The sequence below is a fragment of the Gadus chalcogrammus genome, chromosome 16, assembly GCF_026213295.1.
Source record: "Gadus chalcogrammus isolate NIFS_2021 chromosome 16, NIFS_Gcha_1.0, whole genome shotgun sequence".
NCBI lineage: Eukaryota > Metazoa > Chordata > Actinopteri > Gadiformes > Gadidae > Gadus > Gadus chalcogrammus.
Window position 1 is genome coordinate 27,649,410 of NC_079427.1, and position 16,033 is coordinate 27,665,442.

General features: G+C 47.2%; 1 protein-coding gene across 1 annotated transcript in view; it reads left to right on the plus strand.

Annotated features, from left to right (window-relative positions):
• Window positions 1–16,033, plus strand: part of ttn.1 (titin, tandem duplicate 1) — a 253,662-nt gene that overhangs the window by 222,853 nt on the left and 14,776 nt on the right. The window contains exons 187-202 of the mRNA XM_056612257.1: window positions 180–476; window positions 584–1,171; window positions 1,269–1,571; window positions 1,676–1,972; window positions 2,058–2,345; window positions 2,889–3,194; window positions 3,300–3,602; window positions 3,694–3,999; window positions 4,201–5,967; window positions 6,064–6,357; window positions 6,510–6,794; window positions 6,905–7,204; window positions 7,386–9,452; window positions 13,140–13,442; window positions 13,752–14,057; window positions 15,716–16,006. Coding sequence (XP_056468232.1) covers window positions 180–476; window positions 584–1,171; window positions 1,269–1,571; window positions 1,676–1,972; window positions 2,058–2,345; window positions 2,889–3,194; window positions 3,300–3,602; window positions 3,694–3,999; window positions 4,201–5,967; window positions 6,064–6,357; window positions 6,510–6,794; window positions 6,905–7,204; window positions 7,386–9,452; window positions 13,140–13,442; window positions 13,752–14,057; window positions 15,716–16,006 — 8,301 coding nt within the window. The remainder of the gene's footprint in view (window positions 1–179; window positions 477–583; window positions 1,172–1,268; window positions 1,572–1,675; window positions 1,973–2,057; window positions 2,346–2,888; window positions 3,195–3,299; window positions 3,603–3,693; window positions 4,000–4,200; window positions 5,968–6,063; window positions 6,358–6,509; window positions 6,795–6,904; window positions 7,205–7,385; window positions 9,453–13,139; window positions 13,443–13,751; window positions 14,058–15,715; window positions 16,007–16,033) is intronic.

Here is a 16,033-nt window from a genome sequence, read left to right on the forward strand (position 1 = left end):
GTGCTAATTGGCCTATGTCACATCACTGTAAAAATGTGTACAAATAGTAGTTTTCTATTCGTTTTCAGTAACATTCGTCCTAACATTACCTGATCGGTGGATCCCTTTTAATAATTGATAAAACTAATATGAGGCCCTTAACTTAATTTGTTTCATAATTCATTTATTTCTATTTACAGAGGTACCAAGTATTCCTACGAAACTTGGAGTTGCAAATGTTACCAAGGACTGTGTCACCATTGCCTGGACCCGGCCAGAGTGCGACGGTGGCAGCAGGGTGTCTGGCTATCTCATTGAAGCCATGGAGAAGGGACAGAGCAAGTGGGTTAAGTGTGCTACAGTGAAAACCATGAGTCACACCATCAAGAGCTTGAGGGAAGGTGCTGAGTACTTCTTCAGAGTGCGTGCTGAGAACCATGCCGGACTCAGCGAGCCCAAAGAGATGATTGTACCGGTTGTTGTCAAAGAAATACACGGTATGCACCCCGGGCTTGATTTCACACCTGCAATAAGTTCTGTATATATATTTAGTGTGCGTTTAATCCAGAACCTTTCTTAACCTTTTTTCCCTTCATTTGAACAGAGTTTCCTGAGTTTGATCTGAAGAACTACCCAAAGAACACTGTCTATGTAAGAGCAGGTGGCAACCTGACCTTTGAGATTCCTCTCAGTGGCAAGCCCATGCCTAAAGTGACCATGTCCAAGAACAACGTTGTTATCAAGGGCTCCAAGAGGCTACTGACTGAAGTCACCCCAGAGAGCCTCACAATCACCTTGAACGAGAGCACCACTAGTGACGCTGGGAGATATGAGGTCACTGCCTCTAATGTCGGAGGAACCACCAAGATCCCCGTCATCTTTGTGGTGCTGGACCGCCCTGGACCTCCTGTCGGCCCATTGGAGGTGGGAGAGATCGGAGAAAGTACAGTGTGTCTGAAATGGTCTCCTCCGGAATATGATGGCGGCAGCCCAGTCACAAACTATATTGTTCTCCGACGTGAGACCAGTACTCCTAGCTGGACAGAGGTCTCCACGAACATCGCCCGAAGTGCGGTCAAGGTGACGAAACTAACCAGGGGAGAGGAGTATCAGTTCAGAATCAAGGCAGAGAATCGCTACGGAGTCAGCAACCACATTGACTCTAAACCAATCACAGTCAAGCTTCCTTACAGTATGTATTCCTTTGGTTCTGTATCTTTATGTGTTTTCATCTTAATGGATTCGGTTCTGTGTACAATACTATTAACACCACATTTTGTTGACTTTAGCCATCCCTGGCCCGCCTTCCACCCCCTGGATCGGCTTTGTCTCGAGAGAGAACCTGCTGGTGTGCTGGAACGAGCCTGTGGTAGACGGTGGAAACCAGGTGATCGGATACCACCTCCAGATGAAGGAACGAAGCAGCATCTTGTGGCAGAAGGTGAACAAGACGGCCATCCCAGCCAACCAGTGGAGGGTCTCCAATATCTGCCCTGGTCTCTTCTATGAGTTCAAGGTTGCTGCAGAAAACGCAGCTGGCATTGGCAAGTTGAGCAAAACATCAGAGGAAGTACTGGCTATCGATGCCTGTGGTAAGTGTTATTGTATTATTTAACCTATTGTTACCTAGTGAAATCTTTTGTTTTTATATTTTAGAAACTTTAAGTTTGAGGTTTAACGCTCTTTGTTTCCTCAGAGCCCCCAGCCAACGTGCAAGTGACAGAAGTTACCAAGAACTCCGTCTGCCTGGCCTGGCAGAGGCCCCCTTACGATGGTGGCAGCAAGATCACCGGCTACAGCGTAGAGATGAGAGATGGTCCCAAAGGACGATGGGTGAAAGCAAACTTCACCAACATCATTGACATGGGCTTCACTGTGTCTGGTCTGACCCAGGATGAGTCCTACGAGTTCAGAGTCTATGCCAAGAATACTATCGGCTCAGTGAGCAACCCATCCCTCAGCGCTGGCCCAGTCACCTGTGTTGATTCATGTGGTAAGTGAGAACTTCCATGCATTCTTAATATTCTGTAGCTGGATATTTTCTACTTCTTTACTAAAATCAATGAATTATATCTCAGGTGCTCCTGCGATTGACCTTCCCCCGGAGTACCTGGATGTCGTCCAATACAAGGCTGGAGTTGCAGTGAAACTCATGGTGGGAATCATTGCCAATCCTCTGCCAACCATCGAGTGGCTAAAGGATGGGAAGGAGCTGGTGTCCTCCTCCATACTGTCGGTTGAAAGCACAACAGATTTCTCTGGTGTGCTCATCAAGGACGCCTCTCGCTTCAACACCGGCACATACGAAATAAAGATCAAGAACGCTCTGGGTTCGGCCTCTGCATCCATCAGGATCGAAATTCTTGGTAATTTATTAATCTACTAAATGTTTTATAATCATCTTCATATCTTGACAAATAATAACAACAAGAATGTTGCATTTTCTGAATAAAATGTGTGTGAGAGCTATCTGGCAGCTGTTAGATGCCATTGCTGCTGCCAGCAACAGCAATTAAGCTAGCTCTCATAGCAAGGGTGAAAAGGAAGAGCGATCAGCTTAATATTCCTGGCCAGCCCCAGGTGCAACCACTTCTGCTAATGACCCGCACATACCTGCAGACAGGAACACACGTACGCAGAGCCAAGATGAAAACGGGCAGGGACAACTCCCCTGCAACCGACTCCCATTATATATTTTAATACTTTAAACAATTCAATAAAATCAAAGAATTTTAAATCTAAGAATAACGAAAATGAATGGAGCAAATCTTCTGGAGAAGAGGTACATTTTTCTGCGACAAACAGTGCAGAAGTACATTCATGCCAAAACAACATCATTATCAACCAACAGCAACCTCTCCCACTTATGTTTACAAATGTTCACGCGTTTATCTCTCTACCTCCTACAGACAAGCCTGGTCCCCCGGCTGGTGAAATTACATTCAAATCCGTCACCGCCGACCGCATCATCTTGGGCTGGGAGGCGGTGCCCGAGGATGACCAAGGAGGCGCCAAAGTGACACACTACGTGGTGGAGAGGCGCGAAACCAGCCGAGTGGTTTGGTCCACGGTGTCTGACTGCTTGGAGCAGACCCATGTCAGTGTTTCAAAGCTGTTGAGAGGAAACGAGTATGTGTTCCGAGTGATGGGGGTCAGCAAGCTTGGAGTCGGAGAAGCTCTTGAGTCCGAACCAGTCGTCGCTAAGAATGCCTTTGGTAAGTCATTCAACAATACTTTACAACATTATTAATTACCGTGAATTAACCATGTTCAGTTGAATGTTTCACAACTAAAACTCCAAGCACTGTGTGTTTCTGTAGTGACTCCTGGGCAGCCACGCACCCCTGAGGTGAACACCATCACCAAGACCAATATGTTGGTGGAATGGGGCAAACCAGGCTTGGATGGAGGCATTGCCGTCACTGGCTACTACCTGGAGAGACGTGACAAGAAGAGCTTGCGCTGGATCCGGGTTAACAAAGACCTTATCACTGACACCAAGCAGACCATCTTCCATCTGACAGAGGGCAATGAGTACCAGTACCGCGTATGTGCCATCAACAAGGCGGGATTAGGGCCCCTCTCTGAGGTATCGGACTACTACAGGGCCGCTGATCCAGTTGGTAGGTCCAGAGTAATACTTGAGACCATGATGATGTGTGTTCTGTAGCTCATCTACAAATCTAACTCTTACACCCCCTACTACTACATCAGAATATCCAGATGAGCCCTGTAAGCTGAGGGTGGTGGACTCCACCAAGACATCCATCACCTTGGGCTGGTCCAAGCCTGAATGGGATGGAGGCAGCGAGGTCATCAGCTACATGGTGGAGAAGCTTGTGGAGGGAGAGGAAGAATGGGCCCTTATTACCTCCAAGGGAGAGGTCAAAACAACAGAGTACACTGCCCATGATCTGAAGCCAGACGTCAATTACTTCTTCAGAGTGTCTGCCATCAACTGTGCTGGTCGTGGAGAGCCTCTGGAGATGACTGATGCTGTGCAGGCCAAGGACATCCTGGGTATGAACTCACAATCAGAACAATACTGCTTTATTCAGGATGTCTATACTCTAACTATACTCTGTCCGTATAAGAGTATAGAAAAGTAATACTTCCATCAATTACAACAATACTGGTTTATTAATGATGCCTACACTATATTCTATATTACAGTATTAATTGCTTCTGTGTATGTGAACTCATATGCTATACTTTCTGCAGAGGAGGCCAAGGTGGATCCAGATGTAGCCATGAGAACTCATTACATCGTCAAGGCAGGAAAGGATGTAGAGCTGTCTGTTCCCCTGAAGGGAAGACCTGCACCCACAGCCTCCTGGAGCAAGGGAGACGAGTGCATCAACAACGACCCCAAATATGAGTTCCACCACTCAGACACCACCTCAGTCCTTGTCATGCGTGAGATTACCAGGCTTGATACTGGAAAGTACAATGTCAAGATTGCGAATGGGGTGGGAGAACCCCAGACCGTGACCCTCTCTGTAAAGGTCCAGGACACCCCTGCTCCCTGTAGGAATCTGGTTCTGAAGGACGTGACTCGTGGGAAAGTGACACTCTGCTGGGAGACCCCACTTCTGGATGGTGGAGCTGAAATCAACAACTACATCATTGAGAAGAGAGATTCTTCAAAGAGGGCATATTCTGCTGTCACCAATAAATGCACTGACACAACATACACCATTGAAGACCTCTCTGAGAAAACGTCTTTCTTCTTCCGCGTGTCTGCGGAGAATGAGAATGGCATTGGTGACCCATGTGACACTGCTGAGCCAGTGAAGGCTACCGAGGTACCAGGACCAGTCAAGGAAGTGACCATGAAGGATTCATCCAAGACCTCCGTCACTCTCCAGTGGCTGAAACCGGATTATGATGGTGGCAGCATCATCTCTGATTATATGATTGAGAAGAGGCTGCAGAGTGAGGAGGAATGGTCCCTGGGAGGAACGAGCAAGCAGTGTGAGTGTGAGGTGAAGAAACTAAAAGAACATACAGGTATGTTCTTCAGAGTTGCTGCAAGGAATGATAAGGGTCAAGGTGACTTTGTGGAGGTTGGGCCAATCAAGGTGATCGACTACATTATTACACCTGAGGCCTGTCTTGCAGACTACCCAGGAGGAACCTTTAGTGTTCGTCTGGGACACAATGTCCACATTGAGCTGCCCTACAAGGGCAAGCCGAGACCAAATACCCTGTGGTTCAAGGACAGCATGCCTCTGAAAGAGAGCGACCAGATCCGCTTCAAGAAAACTGAGAGCAAAGCCACAATAATGATCAAGAATGTTACAAAGGAGAATGAGGGAAAATACACGTTAACCCTTGACAACAACGTCAACAGGAAATCCTTCCACATCCATGTGATCACATTGGGACCAACTTCCAAGCCGGTCGGACCGATCCTCTTGGATGAGGTGAGAGCCGAGAGCATCACAATCTCATGGGAGGAACCCAATGACGACGGAGGTGGAGAAATCACGTGCTACACTATAGAAAAGCGGGACGCCACTCAGTCTGACTGGAAGATGGCCTGCTCTAGTGCGCAAGGCACACAGTTCAAGATCCCCAACCTGATCAAGGGTTCGCAGTACCAGTTCAGAGTGTGTGCTGAGAATAGATACGGTCTGAGTGAGCCGCTTCTGTCCCAGATGGTTATTGCTAAGCACCAGTTCAGGCCTCCAGGCCCACCAGGCATTCCCTTTGTGTACAACGTCACCAACGACGGCATGTCCATCCAATGGGAGGAGCCCATCTATGACGGCGGTGCGCCCATCCAAGGTTACCATGTGGAGAAGAGAGAGATGAACAGCATCATGTGGCAGAAGGTGAACAACATGCTGGTGACCAAGAGGGAGTACCGCATCCTGGGCCTGATCGAAGGCCTGCAGTACTCCTTCAGGGTCTACGCCAAGAACGACTCTGGATTTAGCAGGATGAGTGACGTCAGCAAGCCAACCATGGCTGTCTCTCCTGTTGGTGAGGACTTGCATACTCACGAGTGATGTCTGTAGTAAATGTCATGTAACGTATCTTTCTCTGACAGGATAATATAATAATAAACTTTATTTTCAGATCCTCCTGGCCAGCCGGACTACACCGATGTGACTGGTGACTCTGTGAGCTTGAAGTGGGATGCTCCCAAACGAGACGGTGGCAGTAAAATCACTTCCTATAGCATTGAGAAACGGCAGGGCAAGGGTCGCTGGTTCAGGGCTAACCTGACAGAAGTCCATGACTGCGAGCACACAGTTACTGGCCTGGCTGTGAACGAGCGCTATGAGTTCAGAGTCATCGCCAGGAATGCAATTGGCGTTATCAGCCCACCTTCTAACTCCTCTGGCTTCATCGTGGTCAGAAGTGAAAATGGTGAGGGATTACCTCATAAAATGTTTGAACCCACAGAAAAGCTCAGTGATCAAAACTATATTACTTGAATAAATAAAAACACAAAATTTGTCAGGCCAAAAATGTCTTGAATATTGATTACAAACTACCCTCTATTATTTTCCTCTTGTTAGCTGCACCAAACATTGAGTTTGGCCCCGAGTACTTTGAAGGATTAACAGTCAAGGCAGGAGACAACATCCGACTGAAGGTGACCATCACCGGCCGTCCTGTTCCCAAAGTGGTGTGGCACCGAGATGGAGTGGAGATAACCAAGAAGATCATGGACGTTATTAACATGGCTGGATCCAGCACCCTGTTTGTCAGGGATGCTGATCGTACCCATAAGGGTGTCTATTCTGTTGAGGCCACCAATGGCTCTGGAACCAAGAAGGAGACTATTAATGTCCAAGTCCAAGGTGCAGTTTTAGTGTTTTAGCTCCAGCTAAATTGATTCAATGAGAAATCTTATATACATGTAAATGCATACACAATGTGAAGAATTAAATTAGCTTGTTTCTTTGTGTAGACACACCTGGGGAGCCGGTGGGACCCATCACCTTCAGCCGTATCTCCGAGGGCAAGTGCACGCTGTCCTGGAGCCCGCCAGAGAACGATGGCTGCTCCGAGGTTTCTCACTACCTTATCGAGAAGCGTGAGACAGCCAAGATATCTTGGGCAATGGTTACTGATGAGTGCAAGGAATGCACCTTTGATGCCACAAAGCTGATAAAAACTAACGAATACCAGTTCAGGATTTCTGCTGTCAACAAGTTTGGAGTGGGAAGACCTTTGGACTCCACCCCTGTCATCGCTCAGTTGCAATACAGTAAGTTTGATCTTACTAACTAGGGTGGCTGCGCTCGCTGGGATTTAAGCATTTGTTTAAGCTGAACAAACTTGACCTTCACATTGTATGATAATAGTAATAATAATAATAATAATATTAGTATAAAGACTAAAAAGACATAATAATAAGGATAAAGAATAAAAAGTGAATATTTCCCCAGCAACTCCGGATGCCCCAGGCACTCCTGATGTCACCGAGGCGAGCGGAGACAGCATCACACTAGCCTGGACAGCGCCAACCTCTGACGGAGGAGACCCCATTCAGTCCTACATCCTGGAGAAGCGGGAGAAGAAGACCACCCGCTTCTACAAAGTGATCACGAAGAAAGCCATCACTGAGGTTGCTCACAAGGTGCTCCACCTCACTGAGGGAACCGAGTACGAGTTCCGTGTCATGGCCGTGAACAATGCCGGTGTGGGCACTCCAAGCAATGTCTCGATGCCCATCATGGCCGCAGAGCCCAAGGACATCCCCTGTGCCCCGTCGGTGGTCTGTGTGTCTGACTCCAGCAATACCAGCATAAGCCTTGAATGGTCCCGGCCCGCAGATGATGGAGGCACGGAGGTCCTGGGCTACATCATCGAGATGGTTAAGGGAGAAGAAGAGGAATGGACGAGAGTGAACGAGGAATTGGTGGCACAAACCACCTACGAGGTGATTGGCCTGGAGACAGGATCTGAATACCTGTTCCGTGTTGCGGCGGTCAACCATGTGGGCCGGGGTGAGGACCAGAAGACCCCCGAGGCTGCTCTGGCCGTAGACAGACTCACGCCCCCACAGGTTGACATCGATGCAAGCTTTAAGCAGACGCACATCGTCAAGGCTGGAGGCTCGGTATGTCTGGGAATCCACTTCAGAGGGAAGCCCATTCCCACAGCAAGCTGGACAAAGGAAGACGGGGAACTAGGTGTCTTGTCTGAGGTCTCTACTACAGAGGGCTACAGCTCACTAAGCATGGAAAACTGCAGTAGAAATGAATCAGGCAAATACAGCATTACACTGGAGAACCCCAGTGGTAGCAAGACTATTACCTATACTGTGAAAGTGATGGATACCCCTGGAGCTCCACAGGCCCTGGCCGTCCAGGAGGTGGGCAGAGGATCGGTCACTCTGACCTGGGAGCCTCCCATTAACGATGGTGGAGCCCGTATCCATCACTACATCGTAGAAAGACGTGAAGCCAGCCGCCGCACCTGGCAGCAGTCTGGTGGAAAATGCACCAAGCAGATCCTGAAGATTCAGAACCTGCTGGAAGGGGTTCCATACTTCTTCAGAGTCTCCGCTGAGAACCAACATGGCCTGGGAGAAGCCCTGGAGCTGACTGATCCTACCATTGCTACAGCAGAGCCTTCGTCTCCAAAGAGAATGGACATCCTGGACACCACAGACACCTCTGTGGCTCTGGGATGGCTGAAGCCAGAGCACGACGGCGGTAGCCGTATCCAGTGCTACGTTGTTGAGGTGAGAGCTAAGGGTACAGATAAATGGATGGTAGTTGGAAACACAAAGAACCTCACATTCTCTGTTGAGAAGCTGAACAAAGGTGATGAGTATGACTTCCGTGTCAAGGCAAAGAACGAATCTGGCTTAAGCCAGCCGAAGGAGACTTTGGCCTCTGTTCTAGTCAAGGAGCCTCATATCGAACCTGCGGCTGACCTCAGTGAGATCATCAACCAGCTCATCACATGCAGGTCTGGAAAGACCTTCACCATCGATGTTCCTTTCAGTGGAAGACCTGCTCCTAAGGTGAGCTGGAGGCTGGAGGAGATGAGGCTGAAGAACACAGACAGAGTCTCCATCACGGTTGCCAAGGATAGGACCAGCATCACTGTTAAGGAGGCCATGAGAGGAGATGGAGGTAAATACTACCTGACCCTGGAGAACGCGGCAGGAAACAAGACCTTCACTATTAATGTCAACGTTATTGGAAGACCAAGTCCTCCTGCCGGAACCATTGAGGTCTCCTCCATCACTTCGGAGTCCTGTACGATTGAATGGGGAGCACCAGAGGATGATGGTGGAACTGACATCACCAACTACATTGTGGAGAAGCGCGAGTCTGGCTCCACCGCCTGGCAGCTCATCAACTCCAGCGTGAAGCGCACCACCCTCCACGTTAGTCACCTGACCAAGTACATGCAGTACACCTTCAGGGTCTGTGCTGAAAACCAATTCGGAGTCAGCAAGTCCACGGAATCTGAGACCATCGTTGCTGAGCATCCATTCAGTGAGTAATGCTTTTTATCTGGCCAGTGCCATCATAGCTAGTTTGTTGCTCCATTACCCCCTGAATGATTTGTTGATCATATTTCATAATTGTTATTTATTGTGGAAAACAATCTGGATAAACGTTAGATGTCAAACTTTTCTAGCATAAATATATATATATATATATACTAGTGCTGTCGGTGTAACGCGTTATTAACGGCGTTAACGCAATACCAAACAGCTTTAATGTTTTTAGCGCGATTAACGCTCTTTTGGCTTGGCAAACGTTGAGTTTTTTCACCTGCTGTTTAGCAACAACTAGTCACGTTAGAAAAACCACAACACCATACCGGATCTAGCTACACCGGAAACAAAACAACAAGTATGCTGCACAAACTTGTTGGGCCAAGCAAGGATACGGAGCGGGAGACAAACTCTTTAAAAGTGTGTGTGTGTGTGTTTGTGTGTCACTCTGTTCGAGACTGCTGCACGAGAATGCAATGTTGTCTTTAGCTGTTACGTCTTTCTGACCAATTGCTTTTCAAGGCCCACCTGGGCTGTACCACTTTGGGAGGGACCGCTCAGTTACTCCCCTCTAGACAAAATCGACTTGGTTGCGACGTTGACAGTTTGTTGAGTGAGCGAGAGGTTGCGGGCGCTGTCACACCAAAATGTACCGGGGGCGAAAATTGTACCGCCTACGTTCGAAACATAACGTCATCGTTCGACGCGATTGTCCGTTGCCAGGCAGGTTTCAAAAAACATTTGCGCTCATGTTGCCAAAGACGAAATAACATAATACAGATAACACTTGTTTTTACTTTATATTTGTATTGTATTGAATTTAGCTAGTTAACTGGGTGTTTAAAGTGGATCATAGTCTAGCTAGCTTATTTTAATACACTTTAGTTTACTTGCTAAATGCGATTAAACAATTAAATACAATACAAATATAAAGTGTCATCTGATCTGAGGCCGCATGTTTTGGACACTCGGGTTAAGAGAGGGGCGGAACTGTCAACCGACCCCATTCTCTGATCCGTGGTGAGTTGGATCAGAGAATGGGGGAAATTTCCGGATAGACCTGGTAAGCCCAAACGAGTAGTGCGGGTGAATTGGGAACGTCTGGAGGAGGCCCCCGTCCTAGGTATCTTCAACTCACACCTCCGGCAGAGTTTTTCTGGCATTCCTGTGGAGGTTGGGGGCATTGAGCTGGAGTGGGGGGTGTTCAAAGCCTCCATTGCTGAAGCTGCGGCGGCTAGCTGTGGCCTCAGGGTCTTAGGCTCCTCAAGGGGCGGTAACCCTCGGACACCGTGGTGGACACCGGTGGTCAGGGAAGCTGTCCGATTGAAGAAGGAGGCCTTCCGGGATATGATATCCTGGAGGACTCCTGACTCTGTTGCAGGGTACCGACAGGCTCGAAGGGCTGCAGCTGCTGCCGTGTCGGAGGCTAAGCAGTGGGTGTGGGAGAAGTTCGGAGAGGCCATGGAGAAGGACTTTCGGTCGGCACCAAAGTGTTTCTGGAAGACTATCCGGCACCTCAGGAGGGGGAAACAGGGAACCATCCAAGCTGTGTACAGTAAGGATGGGACTCTGTTGACCTCAACTGAGGAGGTCGTCGGACATTGGAAGGAACACTTTGAGGAACTCCTGAATCCGGATAACACGCCCTCTATGTTGGAGGTGTCATGCCAAATTTGTACCGGCTGCCAAATTTGTACCGGGCACGTCAACAGTAAGGGTTGTCCGTTGCCGGGCAGGTTTAAAAAAACATTCGCGCTCATGTTGCCAAAGACAAAACAACATAATACAGATAACGGATCTTTATATTTGTATTGCATTTAATTGTTTAATCAAATTTAGCTAGTAAACTGAGTGTTTAAAGTGGGTTTCAAAAAACATTCGCGCTCATGTTGCCAAAACGTAACACAGAAAACGGATCGCTAGATAACACTTGTTTTTACTTTATATTTGTATTGTATTTAATTGTTTGATCAAATTTAGCAAGTAAACTGAGTGTTTAAAGCGAATGAAGCGAATTGAAGGTTCGCGAATGTTCGTGAACCTTTCACGTCATTCGACGCGATCGTCCGTTGCCAGGCAACGGACGACGCGATCATCTGTTGCCAGGCAGGTTTGGAATGGATTACGTATGGATGACGCGCCCGGTACAAATTTGGCAGCCGGTACAAATTTGGCATGACAGAGGCAGAGGTCGAGGTTGATGGTGTTTCGTCGTAAATTTCCCTGGTGGAGGTCACTGAGGTAGTCAAACATCTCCGCAGTGGCAAAGCCCCAGGGATTGATGAGATCCAGCCAGAAATGCTAAAGGCTCTGGGTGTTGAGGGGCTGTCATGGTTGACACGCCTATTCAACATTGCGTGGGAGTCGGGTACAGTGCCAAAGGAGTGGCAAACCGGGGTGGTGGTTCCCCTGTTCAAAAAGGGGGACCAGAGAGTGTGTGCCAATTACCGGGGTATCACACTTCTCAGCCTCCCTGGTAAAGTCTACTCCAAGGTGCTGGAAAGGAGGGTTCGGCCGATCGTCGAACCTCAGATTGAAGAGGATCAATGCGGTTTTCGTCCCGGACGTGGAACTACGGACCAGCTCCTCTCCCTCGCAAGGATCCTGGAGGGGACCTGGGAGTATGCCCATCCGGTCTACAAGTGTTTTGTGGATCTGGAGAAGGCGTATGACCGGGTCCCCCGGGAGAAACTGTGGGAGGTGCTGCGGGAGTATGGGGTAAAGGGGTCTCTCCTCAGGGCCATCCAATCTCTGTACTCCCAAAGCGAGAGCTGTGTTTGCGTCCTCGGCAGCCAGTCAGTTTCGTTCTCAGTGGGTGTTGGTCTCTGCCAGGGCTGGAGGCCCGCTGCTTGAGCTGCTCCCCCCGCGACCCGACCCCGGATAAGCGGATGAAGATTAGATGAGATGAGGCAAATATAAAGTTAGCAACGCTAATAAATGTCATTTGTGACGCACAATGAATGAGCGTGAATGTTCGCGGATTTTCTTGAGCCTTCCTACGTCATTGTACGACGCGGTCGTCTGTTGCCAGGCAGGTTTGGAATTTTCGAACACAGATTACGTAGACGGTACAATTTTCTCCCCCGGTACAATTTTGGTGTCACAGCGCACAGCTCAGGCTGCCGGACGGCGCTGCAAGGAACTTTTATAAACCCAATATTGTTATCCCGCAGTAATCAGCCCGACAGCTCCGAAACGTTAACGGCCCAACAGGAATTCTCCCGACTCTCCCGATTACCACTCCGCCACCCTATGTGTGTGTGTATGTGTGTCTGTGTGTGTGTGTGTGTGTGTTTGTGTGTGTGTGTGTGTGTGTGTGTGTGTGTGTGTGTGTGTGTGTGTGTGTGTGTGTGTGTGTGTGTGTGTGTGTGTGTGTGTGTGTGTGTGTGTGTGTGAGTGTGTGTAGGCGTTATTCAATAGCCTGGTAATGTGTATAGGCTTATGTATGATAGGAATATTCATACTGGTTTAAATAATAAATGTTATAGTATTTCCCATCTTTGCTGAGCAAGAGTTTTGTTCGAAAGTTCAAGGGATTTTTGGAATAGAAAAAAATTGCGATTAATCACGAGTTAACTATGACATTATGTGATTAATCGCGATTAACTATTTTAATCGCTTGACAGCACTAATATATACGAATAGAACCTTATATAAACATGATTAAAAAATCTTCCTCCAGCACCCCCAGGCCCGCCAACCAGGCCAAGCGTGTCTGGAGTCACAGCCAACAGCATGCACATCAAATGGGAAGAACCCTACAATGATGGAGGCAGCAAGGTGACTGGCTACTGGATCGAGAAGAAGGAGAAGAACATCATCCTCTGGGTTAGAGAAAACAAGGTCCCCTGCTTTGAGTGTAACTACAAGGTGGAAGGACTGGTTGAAGGCCTGGAGTACCAGTTCAGAATCTCTGCCATGAACAGCGCTGGTCTCAGCAAGGCCAGCGAGGCATCCAAGAGGACTGTTGCTCAGAACCCCGTTGGTGAGCACCACCTCCACTGTAGAGCACCACCTCCACTGTAGAGCACCACCTTCACTGTAGAGCACCACCTCCACTGTAGAGCACCACTTCCACTGTAGAGCCGTGGTTATCATCTTTCATCACGTCCAACACGTCCAAGTAATAATGCCATGGTTCATGGTCCATGTCAGCAGCACTTATTAGAATACAAGGATATTAAACTCCATAATATAAAGTACATGATACATAGTGTTGTTTTCTATACCCTTCTAGCAAGCCAGAAGTATCTCTCTAGTGACTGTATGATAAGATTATTGTGTTTGGTTCTAGGCCCACCAAGCAAACCTGAAGTCACAAACGTCACCAGATCCACTGTGTCTCTTAAGTGGTCTTCTCCACTGAACGACGGCGGCTGTCCCATAGTGGGCTATATCATCGAGCGTAAGAACTACACCCTAACCGGGGAAGGTCGCTGGCTCAAGTGTAACTACACAAACGTGACTGATACCTTCTTCACGGTCACCGCCCTGGGAGAGGGAGAGCCTTACGAGTTCAGAGTCGTCGCCAAGAACACCAACCAGGTGTTCAGCATGCCTTCAGACTCTACTGGCTCCGTGCAGTGCAAGACCGACTTCGGTACGTTGTCAGATATTATTATTGTTGTTTATTAGGGGTCCAAGCAGCAAAGCTTCTTGGCCCCTATTGTTTCTGTAACGTTGTTTTTTTCCCTCAAATTCTGTAAAAGTCAAACAGCAGCCTATACCGTATGTCGAAAACTCTTGACATTTTCAGGTATGGTTACCAATAACCCCCTCTACCCATAAACCCACATTTGTGGTACTGAACCCAAAGGTGGCGCTATTATAAAAAATCATGAATTAGGCTTATTTCTCCTCACCAGATTGACCTGGACTCAAAACTCTTTCAGAATATTAATCTCTAGAATCAGACGCATTTATAAAATCCTTTCCCCACAATTTCATATTAAAGCTTAACACGATAAACAGATTCACAGGCTACAAAAATAATCAAAAATTCGCCAAAATCGCCACATAAAATCTTTAGAACAAGCCTCACAAAAATCATCGGACAGAATTTATTTTACTTAGTTCCTTTGGAGAAATATTGGCCAACAAAGTTGGAGCAGTTAGCCCATTTTTCTTATATGACCATTTTGTTATTGTATAAAATAACATACGACTATTATTAGGTGGATACCAATACCCCCCACTACTAATAAACCCAAATTGTGGTCATGCACCAAAAGGTGGTGCTATTTAAAAAAAAATAGGAACAATCGGTAGACTTATTTCTCCTTACAAGATTGACCGGGACTTAAAATTCTGTCATCATATTAATCTCTAAAATCAGATGCATCTTTTTCACCCTGGTCTTCTGCTATATATTTTTTTGCTTTTCCCACAATTTCATAGAAAAGCCAAGCATCCAAAGTCTCAACCTAGTTTGCCTATTTGACCATTGTGTTAGTGTATAGCTACCATACGGCTATCATTAGGTGGATACCATTAACAGTGCATATTTTCAGATCTGTACTATTTTAAAAAAGCCCTTAATTCTCTTTTGAAATGTGTGCTTGAAGTTTTCTTGATGTTGTGTGCTTATCAATCGACATGGTCACGATGTGAATGAGACTTCATGCAGTTCAGGAATGTCAGTGGCTCAACGGGTTAATGCTGTGTACTGGTGATCCATAGGTTGAGAGTTCGAATCCTGTTTAGAGCATTATGAACAAGCTGAACATGACATTCTGTCATTGCCACTCATTTAAGAAACACAACATTGAACAGCACCTGAAATTCATCAGGCAATCAACATTCCGGCTCATTAATTCCAAGAATTGGACTGCCAAGACACTATGGCATTAAGGAGAACTTCTTCGTGAACCGTTTTTCCTTCATAATTAACTCGTCATATTTATATTTCTTCCGTTAGTGTTCTTGACTACAAATGTTTAATTTCCCTGAATTTGAAAGATTTTTCAGGTATATGCTTTGAAGAAAGCCCTTCATTCACTTGAGAAATAGGTGCTTTGACCATGTGAATGAGGCTGCAGTTCAGGTTTATAAGTTGAACATCTTTCCTTAAATATGACAATTATATGTTATATTTATCTATCTTTCATTAGTGTGTTTTTTGACTTTTAATTTTGCTCGGACCCCGTTAATCACGTTGTATTTATTATTATTATTATTATTATTATTATTATTATTGTGTATATATTATTGAGTAGGTAAACTCATTTCTTAACCTACCGTTTCTATTGTGGACTGCAGAACCTCCAAAGGCAAAGCTGGACAGCAAGTTGCTGTTGGACACGGTGACGGTCCGAGCCGGTTCTGACCTGGTCCTGGATGCTGCTGTGGGCGGACGGCCAGACCCCAAGGCCTGCTGGTCAAAGGGAACCAGAGACCTGGAGCTGTGTGAGAAGTACCACCTGCAATACACCCCCACCAAAGCCATGGCCATCATCAAGTTTTGTGACAGGGACGACACCGGCCAGTACATCCTGACCGTCAGGAACGTCAGTGGAACCAGGACGGCTGAGGTCAACGTCAAGGTCCTCGGTGAGTGGAAACACTGGTCTTCAAGAG